Below are 26578 nucleotides of genomic sequence, written 5' to 3' on the forward strand. Positions count from 1 at the left end.
TTTCAATTTTAGGAGAGGTACGTACCTTGGCCCGCCCCTTAAATTTTGGAATTTTTTTTGATTTAAGCATTCGGTATTATAGTACAGGACCTTAATACGTATCATGATAAATTTGGATGGTCCACATCGTCCACTTTCATGGGTACGAAATTGCCAAAATATAAACGTAAGCAATACGTTGTACCACGTGTTTAACATTTTGACCCAATTTATCTCTTGGATGAGGTCCTATTACCTTATATGTTTATATGGTTATGTATAGGGGTCTATTCCCTATCATAAGACATAGGTACATTTGTGCACCCCTTTAAAATTTGTTAGGGGTACCTTGGCCCACCCCTTAAATTTTAGAAATTGCTCATTTTATATATTTGGTATTATAGTACTGGACCCTAACATGTATTATGATAAATTTGGGTGGTTTACCTCGTTTCTCTTTCATGGGTACATGTTATATGGGTATGTACAGAGGTTTATTACCTTTATATGTTTATGTTCCCTTTTAAATTTGGGGAATTATCAAATAACAAAATTCGGTAAACCTTTTTCTAGGACCCATTGTAGATGTTGGTGTTCCTCTTATGGCCAAATATTCAAAATTTAAAGGTTATTGACCGGCTTTATTATTGAATAAGTACAGGATTTATTACTTTTTCATAACACACAGGTGTATTTGTGTACCAATCTTAAATTTTGGGAGGGGTACATTTCTTATTGTCATATCAATAATTGGTAATGGTTCTTAAAATTGGATAGTATCTCATTCATTGGGTAAATCATTGTGATCACGTAATCAGTTATTGACCTATGATGGAATTAGGAGTCCAGGACATTGAAACATTGAAACTTTGTAGAATAATTTGAGAATTGCGTCATTGGTTTTGATTATTCCCGCCAAATATAAACGTAAGCAAGACGTTGTACCACGTGATTGTCCTTGATGAGGTAGTGTACAGGGATTCATTTCCTTTGTTGTGGTACTTCTTAAGTTTGAGTACACACACACTTCTAGAAAACAGCTGGTTCTACTCAGGTAAACAATTGACGGACATTATTGACATTATTGAACATATAATGATATGATTAACTCTAAGACTTAGGTATATCAAGAGAAGTATTCTTTAAATTTGGGAATGGTGATAAACAGAATTTTAACATAAGGTGCGAAATTTGAAACAATACATTGAACTTTAGTCACAGCTCATAGTCTAAGATCATTGGTGATGATTGATTTGAAATCTGATAGCTAACCTTATTGAATCTTATGACTCATAGACGAAAGGCAATACATGCTACAACACTGGCAAAGTTATTGTTAATGCAATTTGATTGGTTGATCACTATCTTTCCTGCAATCTGATTGGTTGATCACTATCTTTCGTGCAATCTGATTGGTTGATGATTTCCAAATCTTTGCTGTATTCAGTTTTAAGTTTTGTTTAACATTTAAAAATCTTGGTTTCGTTCAACATTTTGCACTCACTGATAAATATGATCAAAACCGTTTATTTGTTAATCGAATAGTTAAAAACCGGATAAAGTTTGACGGTTAACCGTGAAACGTAAAATTTTTTTAGTTTGAAATTTTTTTGCTTGAAACTTTGGTTTGACATTTTTTCGTTTCCAAATTTTTTTGTTTCAAAATTTTTTGTTTCGAAATTTTTGTTTGAAATTTTTTCGTTTGAAATTTTTTGTTTGAAAATTTTTGTTCGAAAATTTTGTTTAAAATTTTTTGTTTAAAATTTTTCGTTTCCAAATTTTTTGTTTGAAATTTTTTGTTTCAAAATTTTGTTTGAAATTTTTTTCGCTTCAATTTTTTTGTTTAAAATTTTTTGTTTGAATTTTTTTTTCGTTTCAAAATTTTGTTTCAAAGATTTTTGTTTGAAATTTTTGTTTCAAAGTTTGAGTTGACATTTTTAAAAGTTTGTGCACTTATTAGTAAAGAACTGGAACTGTTTAGAACAAAAACCTTTGACAACATTGTGGTGCAATAGTACACGTCAGAACATGGGGTTGTACTTGAAATGAAAAAACACAATTCATTGAAATGGATCATTTTATTACACTCCACATACATCCATACCAGATAGTGGTTCTGGATATTGTCGATACAATGTATTTTGAACTTCTTGCACTAGTTTGTCTTTAGCGTATAATTTTAATTCCAGTTGAAGGTTTTTAAGGTCTAATGCAATATCAATTGGTGGAAACTCAATGTCCATTTGATCACAAATAAACTGTTTATCAATACAGGTATGCACCCACGAACGATGTTGACAACCATCACAATATCTAGATACATGTTGTACAATATGCATAACACATTTTTCAAAATAGTACTTTTTCAGGAATATACTAGTTTTGTTGCACACTTCCACTGCATGTTTCACACACTGAAATACGCTGATGAATTTGTTCCATTCCGTTTGTGTTAGATACACCATGTTGCGAGGGACATGGAATGTACTCTTTTTACGTAACAGCACCATCTTCTCTTCGAGGACTGTACGCAGCACCACTTCATGATTTGAGCCTAATGATTTGACTATGGTCACATTTAGCTCATCATGAAAATAATCGTTCATTTGGTCGATTCGTGAACATAATATTTGCCATTCTTCACAGGTCAGTTGTACACCAAATTGTTCTGCTTTGCCCAATCGAATCACAGGTTCAAATGTTTTAGCACTGATACCAATCATCACATGTTTTGTTTGAAATATATTTATTGGATAATAGCTTGCGAAGATGAACTCTTTATCGTTAGAAGTACACATCTTTCCTCCTGAAAAGCACTTGCTCAAATGATTTCGTGGGATGACACTGTATTTGCTGGTTTATAGTTATTGCTGACGTCATTGGTAAGGAATGTGCTGATTCATGATTTCATCACAGTTGCTGACGTCATGCCGACCAACCAAATTCATACAACTACAGCTGACGTCATTGGAAAGAAATGTGCTGATTCATGATTTCATCACAATGGCTGACGAATCCGGCTGTGTACTAAATTCAAGTTGATGACTTCGACCCAAGAATTCTTTGTAACATAAAGATACAGATCCAGTATTTAAGAAACGCAGCAGTTCTTCTTGTTTTGATGCTTCCATGGGTAAATATCTTGCTGGTAAAATTATATTCTTATCATTTTCAAGCTTCACTACGATTCTTAATCCAAACTTTGTAGGGATCATTTGGCTAGCTAAGATTCTATAAGGTACATTCTGTTGTAAATTAGTAATTTTGGTAAATGATTTCATCACATCACGTGTGTTTAGAAACTGCAGACAAGTAGCCATGATGACGTTATCATGAATACTAACTCGAAGGATACTTATATATGATGCAAAACTGATGACGTTGCATTATCATGTTCTAACGTGTACTATTGCACCACAACGTTGCCAGATGTTTTTGTTCTAAACAGTTCCGGCTAGTGCATACCTGTATTGATAAACAGTTTATTTGTGATCAAATGGACATTGAGTTTCCACCAATTGATATTGCAATAGACCTTAAAAACCTTCAACTGGAATTAAAATTATACGCTAAAGACAAACTAGTGCAAGAATTTCAAAATACATTGTATCGACAATATCCAGAACCACTATCTGGTATGGATGTATGTGGAGTGTAATAAAATGATCCATTTCAATGAATTGTGTTTTTTCATTTCAAGTACAACCCCATGTTCTGACGTGTACTATTGCACCACAATGTTGTCAAAGGTTTTTGTTCTAAACAGTTCCAGTTCTTTACTAATAAGTGCACAAACTTTTAAAAATGTCAACTCAAACTTTGAAACAAAAATTTCAAACAAAAATCTTTGAAACAAAATTTTGAAACGAAAAAAAAATTCAAACAAAAAATTTTAAACAAAAAATTGAAGCGAAAAAAATTTCAAACAAAATTTTGAAACAAAAAATTTCAAACAAAAAATTTGGAAACGAAAAATTTTAAACAAAAAATTTTAAACAAAATTTTCGAACAAAAATTTTCAAACAAAAAATTTCAAACGAAAAAATTTCAAACAAAAATTTCGAAACAAAAAATTTTGAAACAAAAAAATTTGGAAACGAAAAAATGTCAAACCAAAGTTTCAAGCAAAAAAATTTCAAACTAAAAAAATTTTACGTTTCACGGTTAACCGTCAAACTTTATCCGGTTTTTAACTATTCGATTAACAAATAAACGGTTTTGATCATATTTATCAGTGAGTGCAAAATGTTGAACGAAACCAAGATTTTTAAATGTTAAACAAAACTTAAAACTGAATACAGCAGAGATTTGGAAATCATCAACCAATCAGATTGCACGAAAGATAGTGATCAACCAATCAGATTGCAGGAAAGATAGTGATCAACCAATCAAATTGCATTAACAATAACTTTGCCAGTGTTGTAGCATGTATTGCCTTTCGTCTATGAGTCATAAGATTCAATAAGGTTAGCTATCAGATTTCAAATCAATCATCACCAATGATCTTAGACTATGAGCTGTGACTAAAGTTCAATGTATTGTTTCAAATTTCGCACCTTATGTTAAAATTCTGTTTATCACCATTCCCAAATTTAAAGAATACTTCTCTTGATATACCTAAGTCTTAGAGTTAATCATATCATTATATGTTCAATAATGTCAATAATGTCCGTCAATTGTTTACCTGAGTAGAACCAGCTGTTTTCTAGAAGTGTGTGTGTACTCAAACTTAAGAAGTACCACAACAAAGGAAATGAATCCCTGTACACTACCTCATCAAGGACAATCACGTGGTACAACGTCTTGCTTACGTTTATATTTGGCGGGAATAATCAAAACCAATGACGCAATTCTCAAATTATTCTACAAAGTTTCAATGTTTCAATGTCCTGGACTCCTAATTCCATCATAGGTCAATAACTGATTACGTGATCACAATGATTTACCCAATGAATGAGATACTATCCAATTTTAAGAACCATTACCAATTATTGATATGACAATAAGAAATGTACCCCTCCCAAAATTTAAGATTGGTACACAAATACACCTGTGTGTTATGAAAAAGTAATAAATCCTGTACTTATTCAATAATAAAGCCGGTCAATAACCTTTAAATTTTGAATATTTGGCCATAAGAGGAACACCAACATCTACAATGGGTCCTAGAAAAAGGTTTACCGAATTTTGTTATTTGATAATTCCCCAAATTTAAAAGGGAACATAAACATATAAAGGTAATAAACCTCTGTACATACCCATATAACATGTACCCATGAAAGAGAAACGAGGTAAACCACCCAAATTTATCATAATACATGTTAGGGTCCAGTACTATAATACCAAATATATAAAATGAGCAATTTCTAAAATTTAAGGGGTGGGCCAAGGTACCCCTAACAAATTTTAAAGGGGTGCACAAATGTACCTATGTCTTATGATAGGGAATAGACCCCTATACATAACCATATAAACATATAAGGTAATAGGACCTCATCCAAGAGATAAATTGGGTCAAAATGTTAAACACGTGGTACAACGTATTGCTTACGTTTATATTTTGGCAATTTCGTACCCATGAAAGTGGACGATGTGGACCATCCAAATTTATCATGATACGTATTAAGGTCCTGTACTATAATACCGAATGCTTAAATCAAAAAAAATTCCAAAATTTAAGGGGCGGGCCAAGGTACGTACCTCTCCTAAAATTGAAAGGGATGCACCAATGTACCTATGTCTTATGATAGGAAATGAACACCTATACATTACAATATAACCATATAAGGTAATAGGACCTCATCCAAGGAGATAAATTAGGTCAAAAACCAAACACGTGGTACAACGTATTGCTTACGTTTATATTTTGGCAATTTTGTACCCCTAAAAGGGAACGAGGTGGACCACCCAAATTTATAGTGATCCATATTAGCGTCCTATACTATAATACCAAATGTTTAAATTGGGCAATTTCTAAAAATGAAGGGGTGGGCCAAGGTACCCCTCCCAAATTTTTAAAGGGTGCGTCAATGTACCCATGTCTTATGATAGGAAATGAACCCATATACATGACCATATAACCATATAAGGTAATAGAACCTCATCCAAGGGGTGAACCAAAAAAACCAAACACGTGGTACAACGTATTGCTTACGTTTATATTTTGGCAATTTTGTACCCCTAAAAGGGAACGAGGTGGACCACCTAAATTTATCATAATACATGTTAGGGTCCAGTACTATAATACCAAATATATAAAATGAGCAATTTCTAAAATTTAAGGGGTGGGCCAAAGTACCCCTCCCAAATTTTTAAAGGAGTGCACAAATGTACCTATGTCTTATGATAGGGAATAGACCCCTATACATAACCATATAACCATATAAGGTAATAGAACCTCATCCAAGAGGATAAATTGGGCCAAAAGACCAAACACGTGGTACAACGTATTGCTTACGTTTATATTTTGACAATTTTGTACCCCTAAAAGGGAACGAGGTGGACCACCTAAATTTATCATAATACATGTTAGGGTCCAGTACTATAATACCAAATATATAAAATGAGCAATTTCTAAAATTTAAGGGGTGGGCCAAAGTACCCCTCCCAAATTTTTAAAGGAGTGCACAAATGTACCTATGTCTTATGATAGGGAATAGACCCCTATACATAACCATATAACCATATAAGGTAATAGAACCTCATCCAAGAGGATAAATTGGGCCAAAAGACCAAACACGTGGTACAACGTATTGCTTACGTTTATATTTTGACAATTTTGTACCCCTAGAAGGAAACGAGGTGGACCATCCAAATTTATCATAATACATGTTAGGATCCGGTACTATAATACCAAATGTTTAAATTGGGCAATTTCCAAAATTTAAGGGGGTGGGCCAAAGTACCCCTCCCAAATTTTTAAAGGAGTGCACAAATATATCCATATCTTATGAAAGGTAATGGACCCCTATACATGACCATATAGGATAATAACACCTCATCAAAGGGGATAAATTGAGCCAAAAACCAAACACGTGGTATAACGTATTGCTTACGTTTATATTTTGGCAATTTTGTACCCCTAGAAGGGAATGAGGTGGACCACGCAAATTTATCATAATAGATATTAGGGTCCTATACTATAATACCTAATGTTTAAATTGGGCAATTTCCAAAATTTAAGGGGTGGGCCAAGGTACCCCTCCCAAATTTCTCAAGGGGTGCATTAATATACCCATGTCTTATGAAAGGTAATGGACCCCTGTATACGCCCATATAACTATATAGGGTAATAATACTTCATCAAAGGGGATAAATTAGGTCAAAAACCCCCGAAATTTCAATTTTTGGCAATTTTTTACCCATGAAAGGGAACGACATAGACACCCAATACTGATAGAGGTACATACTATGGTCCTAGGCTACCATACCAAATTTTTAGATTTGGCAATTTCCAAAATTTAAGGGGGGTGGTCCTATGTACCCCTGCCAAAATTTAGGGGGTGGTCCAAGGTACCCCTGCCAAAATTTAGAGGGGGTGGTCCTAGGTACCCCTAGGTCATTGACCCCGGGCCAAGGTCATTGACCTTTGACCTATGACGTCACAAAAATTTTTGCTGACTCGGCTCAATATACGCGGGCCACTACTACTCACGGCAGTCAGCAAACGTCCGACCGATGAACCAGTTCTTGTGAGATGCTCCCGACGTATCTTGTTATCTGCTCCACTGCACTAGAGATGTGTTGCCTCAAGTATTCCAGGTCCTGTGAGAATGGGGGAATATACACAGAATCTTTGGCACATTCAGTTCTGTACTATGCTCGGGTTGTCGATTTTCTCGGAAGCCATCCATTGCAATAGCAGCACGGATCCCATCATTTCTCTCTCTTAATGTTTCTGGTCCACCAGGAATTTTCATGGAGCACCAACATCCAGTGGATACCCAGCGTGAAATGCAGATCCTGTGCGGAGCTTGTTCCTTGATCTTTGTATGAAAAAGTCTGCATTGTTACGACATACCCTATTCGTGCAAATTCCATCATACAATATGGACGCTACTTGCATTGCTAACTGTTTACACAATAACTAGCGACTTCAACGTAAAAAAAAAAAAAAAAAAAAAAAAAAAAAAACTGACCAGTTTTATTTTTCTGTCTTTCAATGCAAGATAAATACGCCTTAGTTTTACCCTTTTTGAACAACCCTATATAAAGAGAAAGAATTTGAACAAAGGAATCTCAAAACAATAATAAAAAACGAAGCACTTGACACAAAAATAAAAACGTTACAACACAACAATAAAATGTATACAAGAGGCATATAAATATTTTTATAAATATGAGTAACACACAAAATATGAAATTCCTGTTCTGTCCCTCAAAAGGTAGACAAATGTAGGTAAAACAATAGTAATTTTTAAAAAGAAAAATCTACAAAAAACTACTTGTGTATTACTTCTATGTCAAGTAGTATAGCATATTTCTTGCATTTAGCTTTGACGCAAGTACTTTTCATAAAATTTTGGTTCGAAATGTGGAGTAACATAGCATTATTTCAGTTCATGATTTAGTATTCTTGCATCTTCTAACACACACATATATCAGCTCTTGTGTAGTAATTTTCTATGTTTCCAGTCTTGTTCATTCTAACAGGAAATTTGAGAGTGGACACTATTACTTAGTGTATGTTTTCATTTTTGCTTTAAATTAAACCAATACAAATAGTGCAAAATTTCAATATATCTTCCATTTTTGTTCCAGGTGCATCTTCAAACTCAGCAAGGAAAACTCTCAATTATAGAATTAGTTCCACAAATAATTACAGGGCAAGGCTTTTTAGCTTTATATAATGGGTTGTCAGCATCAATTTTGCGACAACTTACATATTCAACGACAAGGTTTGGTATTTATGAGGTGAGTAAGTAAAAAATATTTTTCGCATATCAATAGCAGGATAAGAATATTCGACAGTTCAGCCTAGAAATGCTATATTCTTAAGATTAAATTTTAGGTTGAAATGCGCATTAATTGAAAATGTTTATAATTAATTGTCCAATTTAGTTAGTGCATTTACAAGAAGAAGCGGATCACAGATTTAGGTATGGCATTTATTGCTATTGTAGACTAGTTTGTTTCATCAATAGGAAATTAACTTTGTATTTAATACTTAATGTATTCTCAATCAAAAAAGGTTTACCTGAAGCAGTAAACATTTATGTATCGTTTACAATAAAATTTTGTACGTCTCTTTCATGATTACTTTAGTAGTAAAATAAACCACGAACTTTTTATCTCTAAAACACGTGTATTATCTTTGGGAATGAAACGTGCTAAGGAATATACACTATAAATAGCTTAACATATGTACATTCATGTCCATAATTATTGTCGCATGTATATAAATATGTTATTGTAGGAATATACTTAGGTAATTTGATAACGAATTCGCCCGGTATTTCTTACAATGTTAGTATGTGTGTAATCGGCAAAGACATGTATGTGGCAAATTTCATGTCAAAAGAGCAGTAAATAAGAACAATAAAACTTTCTTGTCCATTTAGCAACATTTTGTTTTACTCATTCAAATTTTTGTATTTATAATTCTTTTCCTATGAAATTTACCACAAATATACATTTCCCGATTATACACATAGTATCAGTATTAAAAGTACCCTGCAAAATCATTATCAAATTATATCCTTACAGGACGACAGTTACAGATGTGCGACAATAATTTTGGACATGAGTGTACCTTCCAATCTTCAAATTTCCTCGCCAATTTCGTTCACAAAATGAAACTAAATAGATGCTTTTAGTTAGCAAAATAATATCGCACGCTTATGTCTTTTTTTTTTTTCGTTCACATTTGATAAATGTTCTCAAATACAAAATATGGTATAGGTAGAGGTAAAACAAGACATATAATAGGACAAAATATACACAACAAAACATAGTTTAAAAAAAATGATATGCAAATAAAAAATGAAATGAAATCGTTAATATAACATACCAAGGATACGCTTTTTAGGCTAAATGGAAGTTATGATTATTGGAATGAAATTGTGAGAGAAAAGTAGGAAACCTTAAAAAAAAAAATTAAAAATGCATGGTTACAATAGTATCCACTACAAACTGAAATTGCCTGAGATTGAACCAGGAACACTCATTCCAGAGGTGAGCGTTCTATCACAGAGCCACTGTGCTATGCCTTAATCACATGTGCAATAACTGTGAAACGGTCTACACTGTATTAACATCTTGCTGTCTCGTTTCTTACCAAAATGTATATTTCGTGTGTTACACTCAATGAGAATGAATCGTCTATTGTCGAGAGTCTGTATGTTAACAGTTAATATGATATCATCCGTGGAGCTGCGGTAGCTCAGTGGTAAAGCGCTCACCTCTGGCGCATGGGGTCCCTGGTTCGATCCGAGCTCCCGCCAAGTGGTCTTTGTAGTAGGCAAACACCGTGTGCGTGGGTTTTCTCGGGGTTCTCCCGTTTTCCCCCCACTTTCATCATTCTATCAGTATCATCACCGTCCCCTTTAGTCTCAGTGTATATAACCTTGGGACGTTAAACTAAACTTTAAAAAAAGTCTCTATGTTGTCTGTGAGGAAAAAATGACCAAAGATAAGAGATAACTTACAGACCCTGCCCTTTGTTCGGGTGTGTAAGTGCATCGCTTATGTGAAGAAAACTATGGATGTGACAAAATACAAGTACACATCAGTTAGAGTTTCAAAAAAATGTATCCCCAATAACTTTTAAAGTAATAGAGATTGAATATGCAGTAAATTAGGTAACGATAATAAATAAAATCAGAGAACAATATGAAAATGAAATTTTTGGAAACATTGATTTAAAAACAAAGACACAAATTAAAATTGAACACAGAAGCTTTTGATATTAGATCATTTTCTCTCATTGAACGTTATGTTGTGAGAAATACACTGAAAATTAAAATAAAAATAAAATTAAAAAAAAAAAAAAACAGAAAGAGGCTAATACAATGGACATCGTCACTATTGTTAGTATTTGACTAGACCTGGAAAACTAACACATATTTGTGGTAGCATTTGCACTGTTACGTTCTGTTTTGCGTATTATGTTATGTACGTTTTGTTTAACGCTCCTCTCACAACACATAAATATAATTTTCGGTATCTGAGAATGATCAGCGAATGTAAACAAAAATCGGGGAGTGAAAGTAAGGATTGGAAGGTGAACACTGTAAGTACTTTGCGTATTATAATACATTATGAGACAAGGGACACATATTTAAGACAAAATTCGTATCCTTCAAGTATATATTAAGTAACAACCAGATCTGTATAGTTCAAACTTATGACTGGCTCGACTTTACCGTACTGTAAATATAAAAATATGAAGTTAGTGCTCTATCCTGTAACCAGCTAAACCAAAGTCTCACTAGAACTATAGCTTTAAAAACCTCGCTCGGGACATCAGTATAAGTACAAAGTAGCTACAATAGCTACAATACTCAACTTCATCTATTGCACTTGCAAAACCACATTCGGTATACTATTCGTATCAGTGTACCATGAACAGGCCTAGGCTTTATCGAAACATGAAATCACACAAAAGCCCATTAACTTAACTTTTCCTAGCTTTCATATCATTAATAACAAAATTGCTTAGGAATATTCATTCCTTATTTAACACTTTGCTTTATCATTCGAATTTCTTCTTTGATCTTACAACCAGGGGTGTAATGGAGCCCGAGCGGAGCAGAGCAACGCTCCGGTTCAGAATCAGAAATAATAATAATAATAATAATAATAATAATAATAATAATAATAATAATTGCTTCTTTATTCAGGGAAGATAAAGTAAAAAATTAAAAACATACTTTTAACTTACAATAGAAGTTTTACGTTTTAAATGTTTGTTCAACGGTGAACAAAAGGTTAATTTTATTTGGCTACTTGTCTTCATTTCGTTCGTATCTACTTAACTGATTATCTACCACCCTTCATTTTCCTTTTTTCTGGAGAAAGTCTTTTACTCGCTTCCCTTATCGGAAAGTAGAAAGGGTTTTCTTTCATGGGAAACAACCAGTACACACTCCACTTATGAATTAAAATAAACATTCATAGTTTGATTTCAGTTTTGTGTTTTATGTTTACATTGTTTTTGGTTCTCTTCTCTCTCATCAAGTTCTCTGGCACTGATAAATTTGACATTACAGCCCTGCTTACAACATTCTCCCTCATTTCACTTAAGTAACAGAACCTTCTTTTTCTTCACTGGATTTAAACTTCTACTTCAGCTTCTCCAACCTGAACTTGAGTATTTTTGACTTCTAAATTTTCCTTATTATCAAATCATCCCTTCCTTTTATCTCATCCTTGAAAATTCTCTTTAATTCTCATTTTTAATAGTTTTCATTTCTATATTGATGAATTCAGATTGTGCGGTTTCCGTTTACATGTGTAGAACAACTAAAATACAAGGCTACAAAGCTTTAGATTTCTTCTTAGTTATAGGTCACGAGCAGATAAAAACTCTTACGTGGCCAGCTCTTCCAATAAATAAGAAGTTGCGTGAACTAAAATCCTTGCTTAAAAACTGAAAGTGACACATTTTAAATGAAATTATTAAAATGATGAGTGGAAACACCTGATTCTGTTGATTATGTCTGTAAGATTTTCACTAGACGGTTTCGGCTACTTAAGCTGTGGCGATTCCCCTCAAAATTGTTTTATGCCTATAGCTTAACCTGACAAATTCAGCTATACATCGGGACAGCCTTAAAGGACTCTTTCCCCAAGCACTTCTTCTTTTCACCCCCACAACCCTTGGTTAGTCCTCGCTAGCGTGTAAGCTGTTACTGCTCTCAGTGTTGCCGTACCTCTGATCCACTTGTATAGTCCGGCAAAATAAGGAGAAAGCTTTCCTTCCTATTTTCCGTTAATAACAACAACTACAAAAATTTAAAAAATATTTCAACTAGGAAAAAGGAAAAAAGGAAAGGAATTGAGGTAACATTGGTTTTTAGCCAGGAGGGATTATAAATCTCTACCCGTGTCACGAAGACTAGTAGAGGAAGGTTTAGAGGGGTGAACAGGGTTTTCATAATTCTTGGAAAAAGAGCTCTCTAAGTATGACCCAAAGTTTATAGGCAGGTCATTTTCGAAACAGCTATGATTTCTGGCAGGGAAAAACATGGGAGGGAAAATTGTGTCACGTGACTAGTTTTGCACAGTGAAAGCGCTGTGGTCAGTATGTGTCTGAGAAGAGTGAAGTGAGATCTGCGTAAGCGGGTTAAAGCGTGTGTATTTTTTGTGTATATACAAATCGAAGGAATACTGTTGTTTTGAAGTGAGCTTTTTTACTTTTTAGAACATGCCATCATTCACTCCAAAGTATATCAGAGAACGCTTCGTGGTCAAACGCGTGAGGTTGTTGCTACTGTGCTTCAATTCATGCAGAAAGAAGCTGAAAAATATATATATATATATTGTTCCAATACAGAAAGTGTTAGATCGTGTCTCTGCTGTAATAGGAGTGTCCGTAAACTGATTGAAGTCCATTAAGAAAAAAAACATTGAAAGTGGAAGCTGGGGCAACAGCATCTTACGGCACGCCACCGAAAAATAAAAATGGTCCACCTCCTTGCACTAACCTAGACGATTTCAGTGTGTGTGTAATTCGGAAAACAATTCACCAATTCTACATAGAGGAACAAAGAGTACCGACAGTGAAGTCTGTGCTTCTAAAATTACAGGAAAAACACAATACAAGGGACATGAGTCCAGTTTGTTAAAAATTTTCAAAAAACTCGGATTTCGGTGAAAAAAGTCACTAATAGGCAACTTCTTATTGAAAGGACTGATATCCGCAGTGCACGACTTGCTTATTTGCGAGCTATCACCCAATTCCGTCGTGAAGATCGTCCCATTGTTTACAATGACGAAACATATATATATATATACTCTCACACAGTGCCCAAAGTATGGTGTGATAGCAGCACTAAGGGTCTCAAAGCACCAACATCTAAGGGGCGGCGCCTTATTATTGTGCGTACAGGCAGTGATAAAGCCTTTATTCCTATTCCTGGATATTCAAGACCAACCAAACAACTGGATACTATTACAGAGAAATGAATGCCACAAATTATATGCGCTGGATCAAAGAACAACTTCTCCCAAATGTGCCCCCTAACTTTGTCTTGAACGCTTCTGAAAAATGCCCTTCATCCAATGCTAGAGAAAAAGATATGCAAGATTGGCTTCTCAAAAATATAGTATCTTTCACTGACAACATGTATAAGACTGAACTCTACAATCTTGTAAAGCTCAACAAACCAAAAGCAAAGAGCTTCATTCTCGATAATATCATGGGTGAACATGGCCACACAGTTCTTCGATTGCCGGCATACCATCTGGATTTGAATAGCATAGAGAAGATTTGGGGTGATATTAAACAGTGGGTTGCGCAACGAAACGTAACATCTAAGTTGAATGACATGTGGAAATTGTGTGAATAAAGGTTTTCTGAAATTGGTGCAGTGGAATGAGGAAACTGTTGCAGTAATATGGAAAACACTGCGGAAGAATACATTCAGATGAAAGAGTTGTTAGAGCTGGAAATAGAACGACTGTATTTCAGTGTTGGTGACAGTGATAGCAGTGCAGATGTTTCTTTCTCCAGCAGTGATTCAAGTGCAATATCAGATTCCGATTCTCATCTCTATAGCATAGAGCAGCTTGCATGAACAGATTTTAATATCGTAACATCTGTAGCACACATACAGGAAATTTGAGAACGTAAGGTGTTTCTTTGGCCGTTTATTTAGTCTAATTTCGTTATGCATGCTATTTCCTGACAGCTTAGTAGCACTTGCAAATTTCTTGGTGAACTTGCAACACTGCTGATCCGAGTGGGAAACGTGAGCTGCTAGCTACTTGTTTTCGCACTGTTATAGAAGCGTCATGCTTTGCGATTGGATTCAGAGGTGCACGTACGAATGCTCACAGCTGTTCCGAAAATAATATACCATATTAAGGGTTTAGATTGATAGGAAGAAAGAAAAAAACTTGAATTTAAGTTTTTTCTAATGATCAATAAGTTGTTCTATTAACAATTCCTATTTAATTTTTTGCAGATAAATTTAATATGAAGTGAATTAGTTACATGAAGAAAAGAAGAAACATAGCCTAAGAGAGATTTTCGTGTTTTGTTGGTATCTACAGGACTCGTACGATGTTAATTAAATTGTCACTTCTTAGAGAAAGAAATTACCGTAGGGAAAAAAAATCTACATAAACAACCAGTTCAACAAGAGGCCTGTTTCCAACTATAAACCTTTGCACTAAAAATGCAAATCGTGTTCATAATGGGATTCGATCTTATGTGAGTATCTTTCCTGGTGAACAAAGCAATAGCTTAAGTGGCCGAAACAATGCAGTGAAAATCTTATAGATGTAATCAATGGAATTAATATGTCCACTCATCATTTGCATGAAGTCGTTCCTGCTTAATCACTATGAAGTACTTACAAACATAGAATATTGGATCCTTATTGTAGAGCACTTTGTCCGCTCATTGTTATTTCTGCTTTTATCGTTACAACAAAAATGAAATACCTTGTTTTCCCTATCTTCTTTTTCTTCTTTCTTATAATTCGGTAACTTCAATAACTGTTATCTTCCTCAGTGCTCGTAAGAAAAGCTGGATCAGTAAATTTACGTATTACAAAAAGTAAATCTATCTGAAGAGAAAAAAATGTTCCTACCTGTTAAACTAAAATCCTGTTGTGTTGAAATTCTGAAGCTTTGCTTTTGTTAAACTACCATATTTCGTCACTTTTCTTTGTTCACCTTGACGCTCGTGAATCGCTTGAATTACCAGAATGTAAAATTAAAAGTAACCAACTTTTGTGATAAAGTAACTTTATATAATGTTATTACTTGATAGTGTGTTGGTTGTAATTACATCCCATTTTTTTCATTTAGATTTCCTCTGACGTGTTGAGAACTGAATTCCTGATTTTAAAAAGAATCCAAATCATTCCATTCAGTCTGCGAGAATAATTTATGCAACATTTGTATATCTTTTATATTACGTTTCAGCTGAAATATATGCTTAAATAAACCTAAAATTGAAGATTCTGCTTCTTTGCAATTGCTAGTATTATCTTTATTTCGTGTGTTGGTATTTCGTTTTGTCCTATGTTATCTATAAGTACCATCACATTCAAATATAGCATCAAATGCTCTTGCAGTGAGGTTTCCAGTTCAGAATTTGACACAAGATGATTTTTAGTTTTTCTTCTTTTTTTTTGGGGGGGGGGGTGAGAGAGATCTCACATATGTGTCACGTATCTCACATATGTCTCAAAAATAAAGATATAAACATACTTGCACGTTGGAAAAAGTGTGTAGCAAAGTTCGCAACACTCGCTGTAACTTTGAACCATGCGACGAGGATTAGGAGTGATTCGTCAGTGCTGCTGAGGAACACGCGTTGGAAATGGTAGCAGCAATACCAAATGCCGCCAGGTGTAAAGCGAAGTCACCAAAGAATTGCTTGCACATTTTCAATAGAACGGCCTTGATCATCCGTTATACAGCCCGATCTTGCACCCAGTGACTACTGAATCTGTTGCTGAATCTCAAGAATAATCTTGATGTAAAACACTTCAACGATGACGATTGAGATCAGGAAAGAAGTCCAGTGTGGTTCCGTATGTAGGCACTGAATTTGTACGATTCTGTGGTACGAAAACTTATTCTGCTTTTAAACAAATGTGTGGACAGTGGTGGCATTTATGTGGGAAAATAGCTTCTGTACCAATGTATCCAGTGTAGCTGTTTTTGGGTCCAGTACATTTCTTATATATCTAATTTTTATTGTATATTTACTTTCCTGACAAGTCTCGTATATTTACGTCCGTAATACGTATGGTTTACTAACCATCCTTTGGAAATGCTCAGAGGAAGGTAGCTATAGCCGAAATTATATTTTTTCTTATCAGGTCAACAATCTTTCTATTGGTTTGACGCAGCTTTTTTCAATCCGTCCTATTCTGAACTAGACCTTTCATTTCTTGTACTTTTCTTCCGTGCATCTTGTATTATTTGGTCCATATATTTGAATTGTGGTCCTTCTTTATATATTTTTCTTTCTGTCATTATCTCCATGGTTAGTAGCATGATTCCTTTATGTCTCATAATATGTCCAATCATATTATATCTTCAAAATATTCTTCAGTATACTAAAATTTTCTTCTATTATTTTCAATACTCTTTCATTTGACAACTTTATTCCCATCTCCATAGAATCAAATTCGAAGGCTTTCGTTCGTCCTCTTCTTCTGATGTCCATGCCTCACATCCATATAACGTCACATACTTTCATCAGCCTTTTCGTTACTTTTGTGTGGATGCTTCCGGTTAGAAGCTCTTGTTTTAATTCGAATGCCTTCTTTGTCTAGACTTTGTAGATTTCATATCTTGTTTCCATCTGTTATCACGTGTTATTTTACACTGTAAATAATAGAATTTCTTCACTTCTTATTTTGCTCTAAGAAAAAAAAAATGTCGATAGAACACAATAGGTGAGTTCGTCTTGCCTTGATATATTAGTTCAAGTGCCCTGATTGCATAAATGATAAAACTTCATCACAAGGAAAAATTAAATAAAGAGGGGGAAAAGAATGGAATCATATAAGGATAATATATATTTACTTAAAGAACGTTTTTTTGTTTATAGTTTTGATTTGATTTGATTTTGAGTTTAGCGTCTCTTTGAGTAGCGAGGCTATATGAGACGTGAACCTAAAACTTAGCGAGGAATCCGAATCCCATGAGCTACCGCCGGGAATCGAACCTGTCTCTCCCACGTCAAAGGCCAGGGAAAACTACACTTAATTAGCAACTCTGACATGTTACTAAATAAGTGCAGGAAATAATAACGGCTGGATGAACGTATACTGCGTGGTATTGCTCTTACTTGTTTTGAATATAAGGACATATATTTACAATACTACTCTCTAGTTCAATCTACAGATTTTATGCACAATAGGATTTTTTTGCTATCTGAAAAGTTGTTATATACGAGGTTAAGGCAATACATGTCACAAAATGAAATACCTTCGAATTGGTGCAATGTAAAATTGATATATAAATTTCACTCACCGCTTCGATTCTTTCCGCAAGCGTAATATAGGTGGCAGCACCACTGTTTATAGTAGATGCGCTAGTGGCCAATGTCTCGTACGGTGGAGAGTCATTCAAGCAATGGGCCGTAATTTGATTTCTGTGAGGAAGTACACAAGTAAATGATGCCTGTTTACGGTAACAAATGTTTCTCCAGGAAAGTCGTTTACAATTGAGTGGAACATTTCAATCGTGGTCGGACCGGCATCAATGATAACGATCGTCCCGGTCGTCCGACAATATTTCTTGTTGATGCTATCCTGAAGAAAGTTGAAGAAATGATCCGGAACAATCAACGTCTGACTACAGACGAGATGACTCATATGGTACAGCGTACAGCATTGTGCTTGTCGAACTGAATTTTCACAAAGTGTGCTCACGATGGGTTCCTGGTAAGCTCACTGACCAATATTAAGAAACCAGAATGACCCTATAATTTGAGCATATCATGAAGTACGCAAAAGAGAGTAGTTGGGTTGTGAACGGCATCGTCACTGGTGACGAAATCATTCACTGGTTTGAACAGGAAATAAAGTGCGCCAGTATGGAATGGAAACATCCCTTATTAACCAATACGGAGAAGTTTATGGTTACCCAGTCAGCACGGCATCCTGCTTGTAGAATTTCTGCCTCCGGGTCACACTGTCACTGCAGCTGCGTATTACTGAACCCTGATCAAGTTTCAGTGAGCCATTCGTAGAAAACGTATAGGTAGTTCGACAACTGGAGTTCTTTTGTTAGATGACAACGCTCGCCCTTATAGTGCCAATACTACAGTGGCTCACATACAGTTTTTATGTTGGGAACGAATGTAACATCCGGGTTTGACACCACCAGACTTCCATCTCTTCGGAGCACTATATGGCGGAGGTCAATAGGGAGATTACCAACTAGCTAAACCACACCAACTACAAACATTTTTCTCTACTGACTTTGAGGGATTCGAGAAATGATGGGACGGGTGCTTAAATATACAAGCTGATTATATGGAGAAATAAACCCAATTTCATCAGGAACTCGTTACACTTTGCTTTCTATACCAATTTGCGACTTATATATTGAATTACCCTCATATTTACTGTGTGGTTAAAGAAAGCTGGCTTCTAACAGTTGGATAGAACACGTGGTGTGTTAGAGCTACGTTGTCAAAGACTGTGGTAATAGAGTCAGCAACTCTGGCGACGAATTAAAATGTTTATAGCAGATTATTTTTCGTGGTACAAAAGTAGATCTACTGATATTTTGTAAATAATTGTTCAGTGATTCATATGATATACTACGTTTCGAACACTGCTTTTAGCGAAAACTTGAGTAAGTACAAGTGAGTTACGTTTCACTGAAAGGATCGTTAAAAGTACGTATAAATTTTTATTATATACAGCGTTTTTATAAGCATGGTTTATCAGCGTGTTAAATAAACAGTTCCATGTACTCGTGAAACAGTAGAAAAGGTAGGTTGAGGGTTTGCTTTGGGGGGGGGGGGGCATGAGGAAGTAAAGGATTTTTCCCCAAGGTTTCTGTGAAATGCAGGTAGATTTTCTCTTCGCGTTTATTCATGAAAGAAATGTTAATGTTGAATTTTCAAAGATTATATTTTTGTGTCAGAGAATGTTGAAAAAAAAGAAGAAAAAGGTTAGATTTGTATTCAAATATTCTTTAAACACTAATTTTATTAAAAAAGAAATTGTAATGAACAAGACATCTCATGGTACTTTGAGACTGACATGTACTTTTCTGTTTGTATATTTTTAATGAAAATAACATAGAACCTAAAAACCTAAAATTATACACATACACAATTTCATATAGTGCTTAACTCAGCCTGTATCCCACAAAAACGTTCTTACTGAGTGAAAATCGAATTCGCGCAACATTGTAATATTTAGTGAGGGGAGGGAGGGTTGTTAGGATGCATATACTTACAAATATTATTTTTCAGAGTTAAAATAAAACTTCTATTGTAATATCTGATTGCAATGGTGTTAAATATTTGCGTATCTTGCGTTGTACATCTTATTTAAAATATTTTGTCGCGATAATCTCTGTAAAATAAATAAATAAATAAAAATAAATTTTAACTATGGCTAGACTTAAACAAAAGTTAGAATCGTTAACCAATTGTCAAATTAAGCACGCGCTGTGTTTATTGTATTAGTCCTTTATTTGTCTTTGAAGGTTGCCAAGCAGAAAATTTCTCCCCATGGAGAGGACATTTCCTTTATTCAACGAGCTTTCTTGGCCGGTTTCTCTGGAGCGTGCGGAGGTCTTGTTGGTACGCCAGCTGATATGGTCAATGTTAGAATGCAGAACGATATCAAACTACCCGAGGAATCCCGAAGAAAGTGAGTTTACAGAATTTATTTACTCTATATGACTTTATGGTATCATATATCATTAGAATAATTTACAAAAAAACTATCAACAAAGTTCGAAAAATTCTTTTTAAAAAGGGAAAATTTTCAGCTTACATTCGTTTTCTGTAGATAAAAGCATTTCGGTATTATTATTATTATTATTATTATTATTATTATTATTATTATTATTAGCAGAAACCCTCACCACTTGTCTAGTGGCTAACGCGTTTACCTTTAGTGCACGTGGTCGCGGGTTCGATTCCCGGTTGTAGAGCTCACAAATTTGATTTCACAATCATTCACTTTCATTAATCTTCCATCTCCTTTAGCCTAAAGGGACGTTGTGGGACGTTAAACTAAAATTTTCATTTTCTTCGTAATTAGCAGAAAAAATATTTAAACAAAACAATATTTTAAATTTAAACCAGAAAAACAAATTGTATGCCCAAAACCAGTAAGATTTGTTGCTGGCTAATATAAATAACAGTTTTGTACATTTTGACATTCCATCATTAACCAAAGTTGATCGATTCTATCTTCCGTTTATGTTTGAGTCGAATATCAAAGAAAGACAAAAAAATTATCGTTGTACAGTCTGTCAGGAAACTAAATGTACACCTGTTTTTTGAGTCTGGCATTCCTGTGCTCCATCCATTGAGAATGTGAGAATTAAATCAATCAAATATTTACTGAGGGGCAAGAAGAAAAGTCTAATCTGAATAAGACATTGCAGAGCGGCACAAGCTGTGAATACGAATAGTGCATAGTGTAAATAAAGGACGACACCGAAAGAGAAAGCCAGAAACAGCTGCTAAACGGAGAAAAAGAGAGTAAAAATTGTCGAAGTCGGAACGTAAAATACAAATACAAGCAGGCCGACAACTAAACGTTTAATAAACAATGATCTTGGTGTAGTGGTTAAGTTGCTGGCTTACAAATGCAAAGGACGTCAGTTCGAATCTCCTGCAACGAGATTTTTTAAAATTTTTGTTAATAATGCATACAGCTCATGAGAGATTGTAAAAGAGATCGTATTTAGTCTTTCGTAGCAATTATTATTGGTAATGTTTAGTACTGATAATACTTCTTGTCGTGGCGTATTGCTTTTATTCTTGTCTTCATTTCGAAAGAGAAGAATATCCGAACAAATGCCTCCAAAATTCTTCTTATTTTAAATGTAAACGCCATTTCAATTAGAAAAGAATAAAAATTGAACGTTCCGACGTAGCTGCAAAAAGTTTTTTTTTAAAAAAATGGAAGTGGAAGGTTCGATCGAACCCATACTCATGGTCATTAAAAATACAATCACTACATGCCTTAAATCTCTCGACTACGATTTCTACGTTGAGTACTGGGAGGCTTGTGTTTAGGTTAGGCTGGTCAATACGTTTTGCAAAGAGGTCCGGTTTAGCTCTGACGCAGCACGGGTACGAGGGGCTTTTGCCGATCATCACCCTCTGATTCAAAAACCATTTTCAGTTCGGAAGTTTCTCTCTCTCTCTGTGTCTGTCTATCTATCTGTGTATATATAACGCTTTTTGTGAAGACCATAACCACCGTAATTTTCAGCGGATTGAGACCAAACTTGGCACAAACATTAATTGTTGAAATATCTTGAATGAGTTCGTTAGCCAGAATAATCAGATGAAAATGTTCAAAATAAAGGCCCTTCAAACTCTTAAAAAGTCCCAAGGGAACCAAATTTCGCCCATAAATGGGTATTCACTTTTTTTTTTTTTTTTTTTTTTTTTAATTTTTTGCAAGGGGGAGGTGATATTGTTCTATCGGAACAAGACGATTATTAGTGATGATATGAAGTTACACATTGAAAGTGAAGTAACTTGTGAAACGTATTATTTGAAAGAATAATATAATAAATGTGCTTTCCCCTAACACAGAGAACTGTAAATCATGTATTTCGAGTTCGGGAGCGTGAATGGCGAGGAGTGTTATTTGATTTGTTTTTTAGTAGCACATTGCATTGCAAATAGTGGTAGGCAACATTAGTGGTAAGTAAAATAATAATAATAATAATAATAATATTACTGAATATTTGAGACTTCAATATTACGTCCTATTAAAATGCAAATAAGCATACTGAAGTTAAGAAAAATGAAAAGAAATTTTTTGGACTCTCTATAAGGATGAATTGTCTTATAAGAAATACTTTGGAAGGAAAAGAAGGGGAAAATGGTGTCAGCTCCTGGGCAATACGACAATCGAACCTTCGGATGCCTTAACAGAAACTAAGTAGAATTTGTCTTCATCGCGATATATAGTAACGCCCTTTCTTTGAGTAAAAGACTTTGGATTATGTATGCGTTATATTGATATTTTAACAAAATATGCATTTACAAATTTTGGTTGAATAGATATATGAAACGTGTTGGACCCAGGCTGGTCTATACTTTTTGTGTAATATTGGTGTCAGGAATCATCCCCAAACGTTGTCTTTGTTGTTTTGAAACACCATATATATATATAGGGTGTTAATGAACTATATCGACAAATTGTAAGAGGTGATTCCTCACATCAAAATAAGAGAAAAAGTTGGACCTATGGGCAAAAAGTGCATAGTAACGTGTGCTACAAATTTCTAACCGGAATGATTTAGTATCTTAGAAACTTTTTATATTTGGGGGCAGAGCGTAGCTCATCTGAAATTTGTAACACCGTGTATTTAGACAACTCGAGGATGAATTTAACAAATCGTCTTAGGATAAGAAATGAAATACTCAATTACTTTTGGATATTTTCGACATCACACCACAAGCTATTAGGATTCGAAATGGTCTTAATTATAGAAATCTACTACATCGTAATGGCACAGAAACTTAACCATTATGGTTATCTAACATCGCAAATAGATGCAGTACTCACAGGTAGTTCAGCTCAGTTCAACTCCAAACGATGTCCTTCCACTCTCCAATCTTAATTACGACTCCCCGATTCTAGTCTCCGTCCTCAACCAGCACAACCCCTTTCCGGGATTCAGGTGCTTCCTGGTTGTGGCGAAGAGCTTAGCTCAGGTCTCTTTCTGCAATCTCTTACTTCCTTATTTCCGTATAGGAACACTTCCTATAATTGTGGTGTGATGCCGACGTTATCTGTTTTTATTTTTTTTCTAAGCAGTATGACTATAACTTCCTTGTTTTATAATAAACAACATAAATTAGACAAACACATGTAAGGATTTTGGGTACTTTACATTACCCCTGTCTCGAAATTTTGAGCACGATTCTATGTGCCAAAAAGGAAAAAAAGGATTACTGTCCACCTGTATAAACATAAAAAGTAAATAATAATTAAGTTCGTCCATTATCTTGGAACACTCTGTATATATAAAGTTTTCTTTTTACTCGTATGTATGTATGTATATTCCACCACCAGCATTGTCCGTCACCAATAATATGAATATATGTTGTTTGTATCACATGAGTATTCTGCTGACAAGGTAATATTACAATAAATGTAGGTTAATGTCACTGTATCCTGTCTGTAAGAAAGAAAAAAAAAAACACATTGTCACAAAACACTTCGCACTCTGAATGAAACAAAACACTCAGTTTATTTCACTAGTTATGTGTGAGTTTGTGTTTTTCGTCATCTGTTCCTTCCTATACTGGAATACATGTTACTTGGAGGTATGTATTCTGTCATATGTATTTAATTGTCATTATCACTGAAGTCCTCACTTCGATAATTGGTAGTAGTATTTAATCCTTTGAAAGCATAGATTCCTCAGGATCCTGTTGTTCGGCTCAGTCCACATGGTCCATTGTTGATATCTGGCATTGAAGATAAGGCATCTATGGGGAACTGCTACTGTTGCTGTTCTTTTGTTGATGATGTTGATATGTTGTTGTGTAGGAGTGATTATTGAGTGTTTTTGTTTATGCGTGTAGTAAATACATTTATTTACAGATATTAAGACAAGCACAACTGTTAAGTCTGCACCATTACTTAGAAGTAGTGAAATGAGTCCCTTTTTTAATGTTTGAATAACACGAAGTTAGAAGAAATCATTGACATACCATTAACATTAAGAATTATAGTAGGCGTAGAAGGCTTAATTGTTGGATATACATTTAATGTATCATCATAGAGGTGTATCGAAGAACAATCTGGGGTTACGTGTGAATCTGTTTTTGAAGAAACATATTTGACAGATCGAATATGTGAATTTGAAACGTTATTTGGGGTTAATTTAATTTTGAATAATTTGTATATTATAAATGACAAAATTATTAAAATGATTATTAAAATAGTAATTATAGGGATGACGAAAGTATATGATTGCATTGTGGAGCGTACCTAGAAAGGCAAAAGAAAAAAAAGATTCAGAAAATGAAGTTGTTACTTGGTTATTCTTCTTTGAAATATGCTTAGCATAATTTTAATAATAACCAAATATTTCTTTCTTTCTTTCTTTTTTTTAATTAACTAGTTTCTTTGAAGGATGCTTTGCATACCTGTTGCCTAGTTAATCTGCTGTGAAATAGACTCTACTTGAAAATTTGCTTCGCAAAATTTATATTCATAGCCTACTCACGTTTCAATAGCAATATTGTATTTCATTGTTTATTTCTTTAATCATTTTCAGGCCTGTGAATATGATTACTTAGTTCAGTTACTATCTTATTCAGCTTGTACATTTTAATAACTAGAGCTACAATAAGAATTAGTAATAGAAATCCTACTAGTATAAAAATAATTCCAATGCTATAAGTAATATGAGTATCAAAGTGAGCCCATATTGGCATAGTAGGGTTCACTGTCAAATTCGATAGTTGAGAAGAAAGGTTCTGTAATTTATCCAAGTAAAATTGGTTTCCTACATCCCATTGTGAAAATGAAAGATTTATAGGTAATTCTATGTGATGATATGTAACTTCTACGGTATGTCTACTATCTAAGATTATTTGATTTGCAATCACTGAATCGAACGCATTGTAAGATAAGAAATAAGCTCTGTGTTGATCGTCTGAATAATTTGAATAAACCGGTGTTTGGACATTTCTAGAGACAACATGAACAGTTGTTAATGCTGAAAACAAAATACCTACTGGGGTGTATAGATAAATAAATTTGGAGTTCGTAGTATACTTTACTATATAATAACGACTAATTAAAAATAATATGAATAAATATTGAAAAAAAATCTTTGAAGATTTTTTTTTAATGCAATCACTCTAAGTTTGTTGAATGTCTATAAATAGTAAATTCTCTAATTTCCTATATCGCGAAATAAGAAAGTTTTCGGCCTAACTAGCTTATCAAAGAAATAGAATAGTCCCAGGAAAGAAAAATAAGGGTATTGATTCCTTTGTGTTCGAAAAGGAAAACCGTAAGGCACTTACACTCACGGTGTCCGAAGAAGAGAGACTGTTATCGCGCAGTCTATTCGCACTTGCTGAGTGAACAAAAGAAATCAATACGAAAGGCTTTCACCAGAGTGACCTAATATCCCTATTCTAGACTAACATATGATCCTCTTCTTTTCCAATGTACCATCTCGATATTCGTCCAGTGGTTCTTGATTTCGCTTCTATTGGTGGTCATCTTTCGTTGATTGAAGATCTGGTTGACTCTCAAAGTTTCGGCGTGGGAACATCTTAAGTTGATAGTAGAAACTTGTTTCTTCTTTGGGCGTCGTCTGTGTCCACCGCCGTCTATGGGTGTCATCTAGCGTCTTCGCTTGTCCTGTGGTGCTGATCACATCATTCATCATGTTTCTTAGTTGTAGATGTTGAATTGTTTCTATAGATGCAAATCTTGGAGAATTTTCTTCGTCCCATGTGTTGTGGAGCAAATTGCCTACTTTCCAGGCTAATGGGTGTTTATGTCTCAGCGTCTTCTTCTCTTACTGATGAAATCTTCTTTAAAGATCTGATGTCCACTTCATCACGTTTGGCGTTATTCTTCTTATTTTGATATTCTACGACGATTTTGTTCGCACTGTTAGTGAAACCTACAACTGTAGCTTTCTTGTTATATTTGTGACTGAACACTTCTGGGATCCCTTTCTTTTTCTGATGGTCCTTCACTAAGACAACATCCCC

General features: G+C 34.5%; 1 protein-coding gene across 5 annotated transcripts in view; it reads left to right on the forward strand.

Annotated features, from left to right (window-relative positions):
• Positions 1 to 26578, forward strand: part of Dic1 (Dicarboxylate carrier 1) — a 75600-nt gene that overhangs the window by 22077 nt on the left and 26945 nt on the right. For all 5 annotated transcript variants that reach the window (XM_081731615.1, XM_081731613.1, XM_081731614.1 and 2 more), the window contains 2 exons: positions 8740 to 8892; positions 20338 to 20504. In XM_081731615.1, coding sequence (XP_081587741.1) covers positions 8740 to 8892; positions 20338 to 20504 — 320 coding nt within the window. The remainder of the gene's footprint in view (positions 1 to 8739; positions 8893 to 20337; positions 20505 to 26578) is intronic.

The sequence above is a fragment of the Thermobia domestica genome, chromosome 11, assembly GCF_964235325.1.
Source record: "Thermobia domestica chromosome 11, izTheDome1.hap1.1, whole genome shotgun sequence".
NCBI lineage: Eukaryota > Metazoa > Arthropoda > Insecta > Zygentoma > Lepismatidae > Thermobia > Thermobia domestica.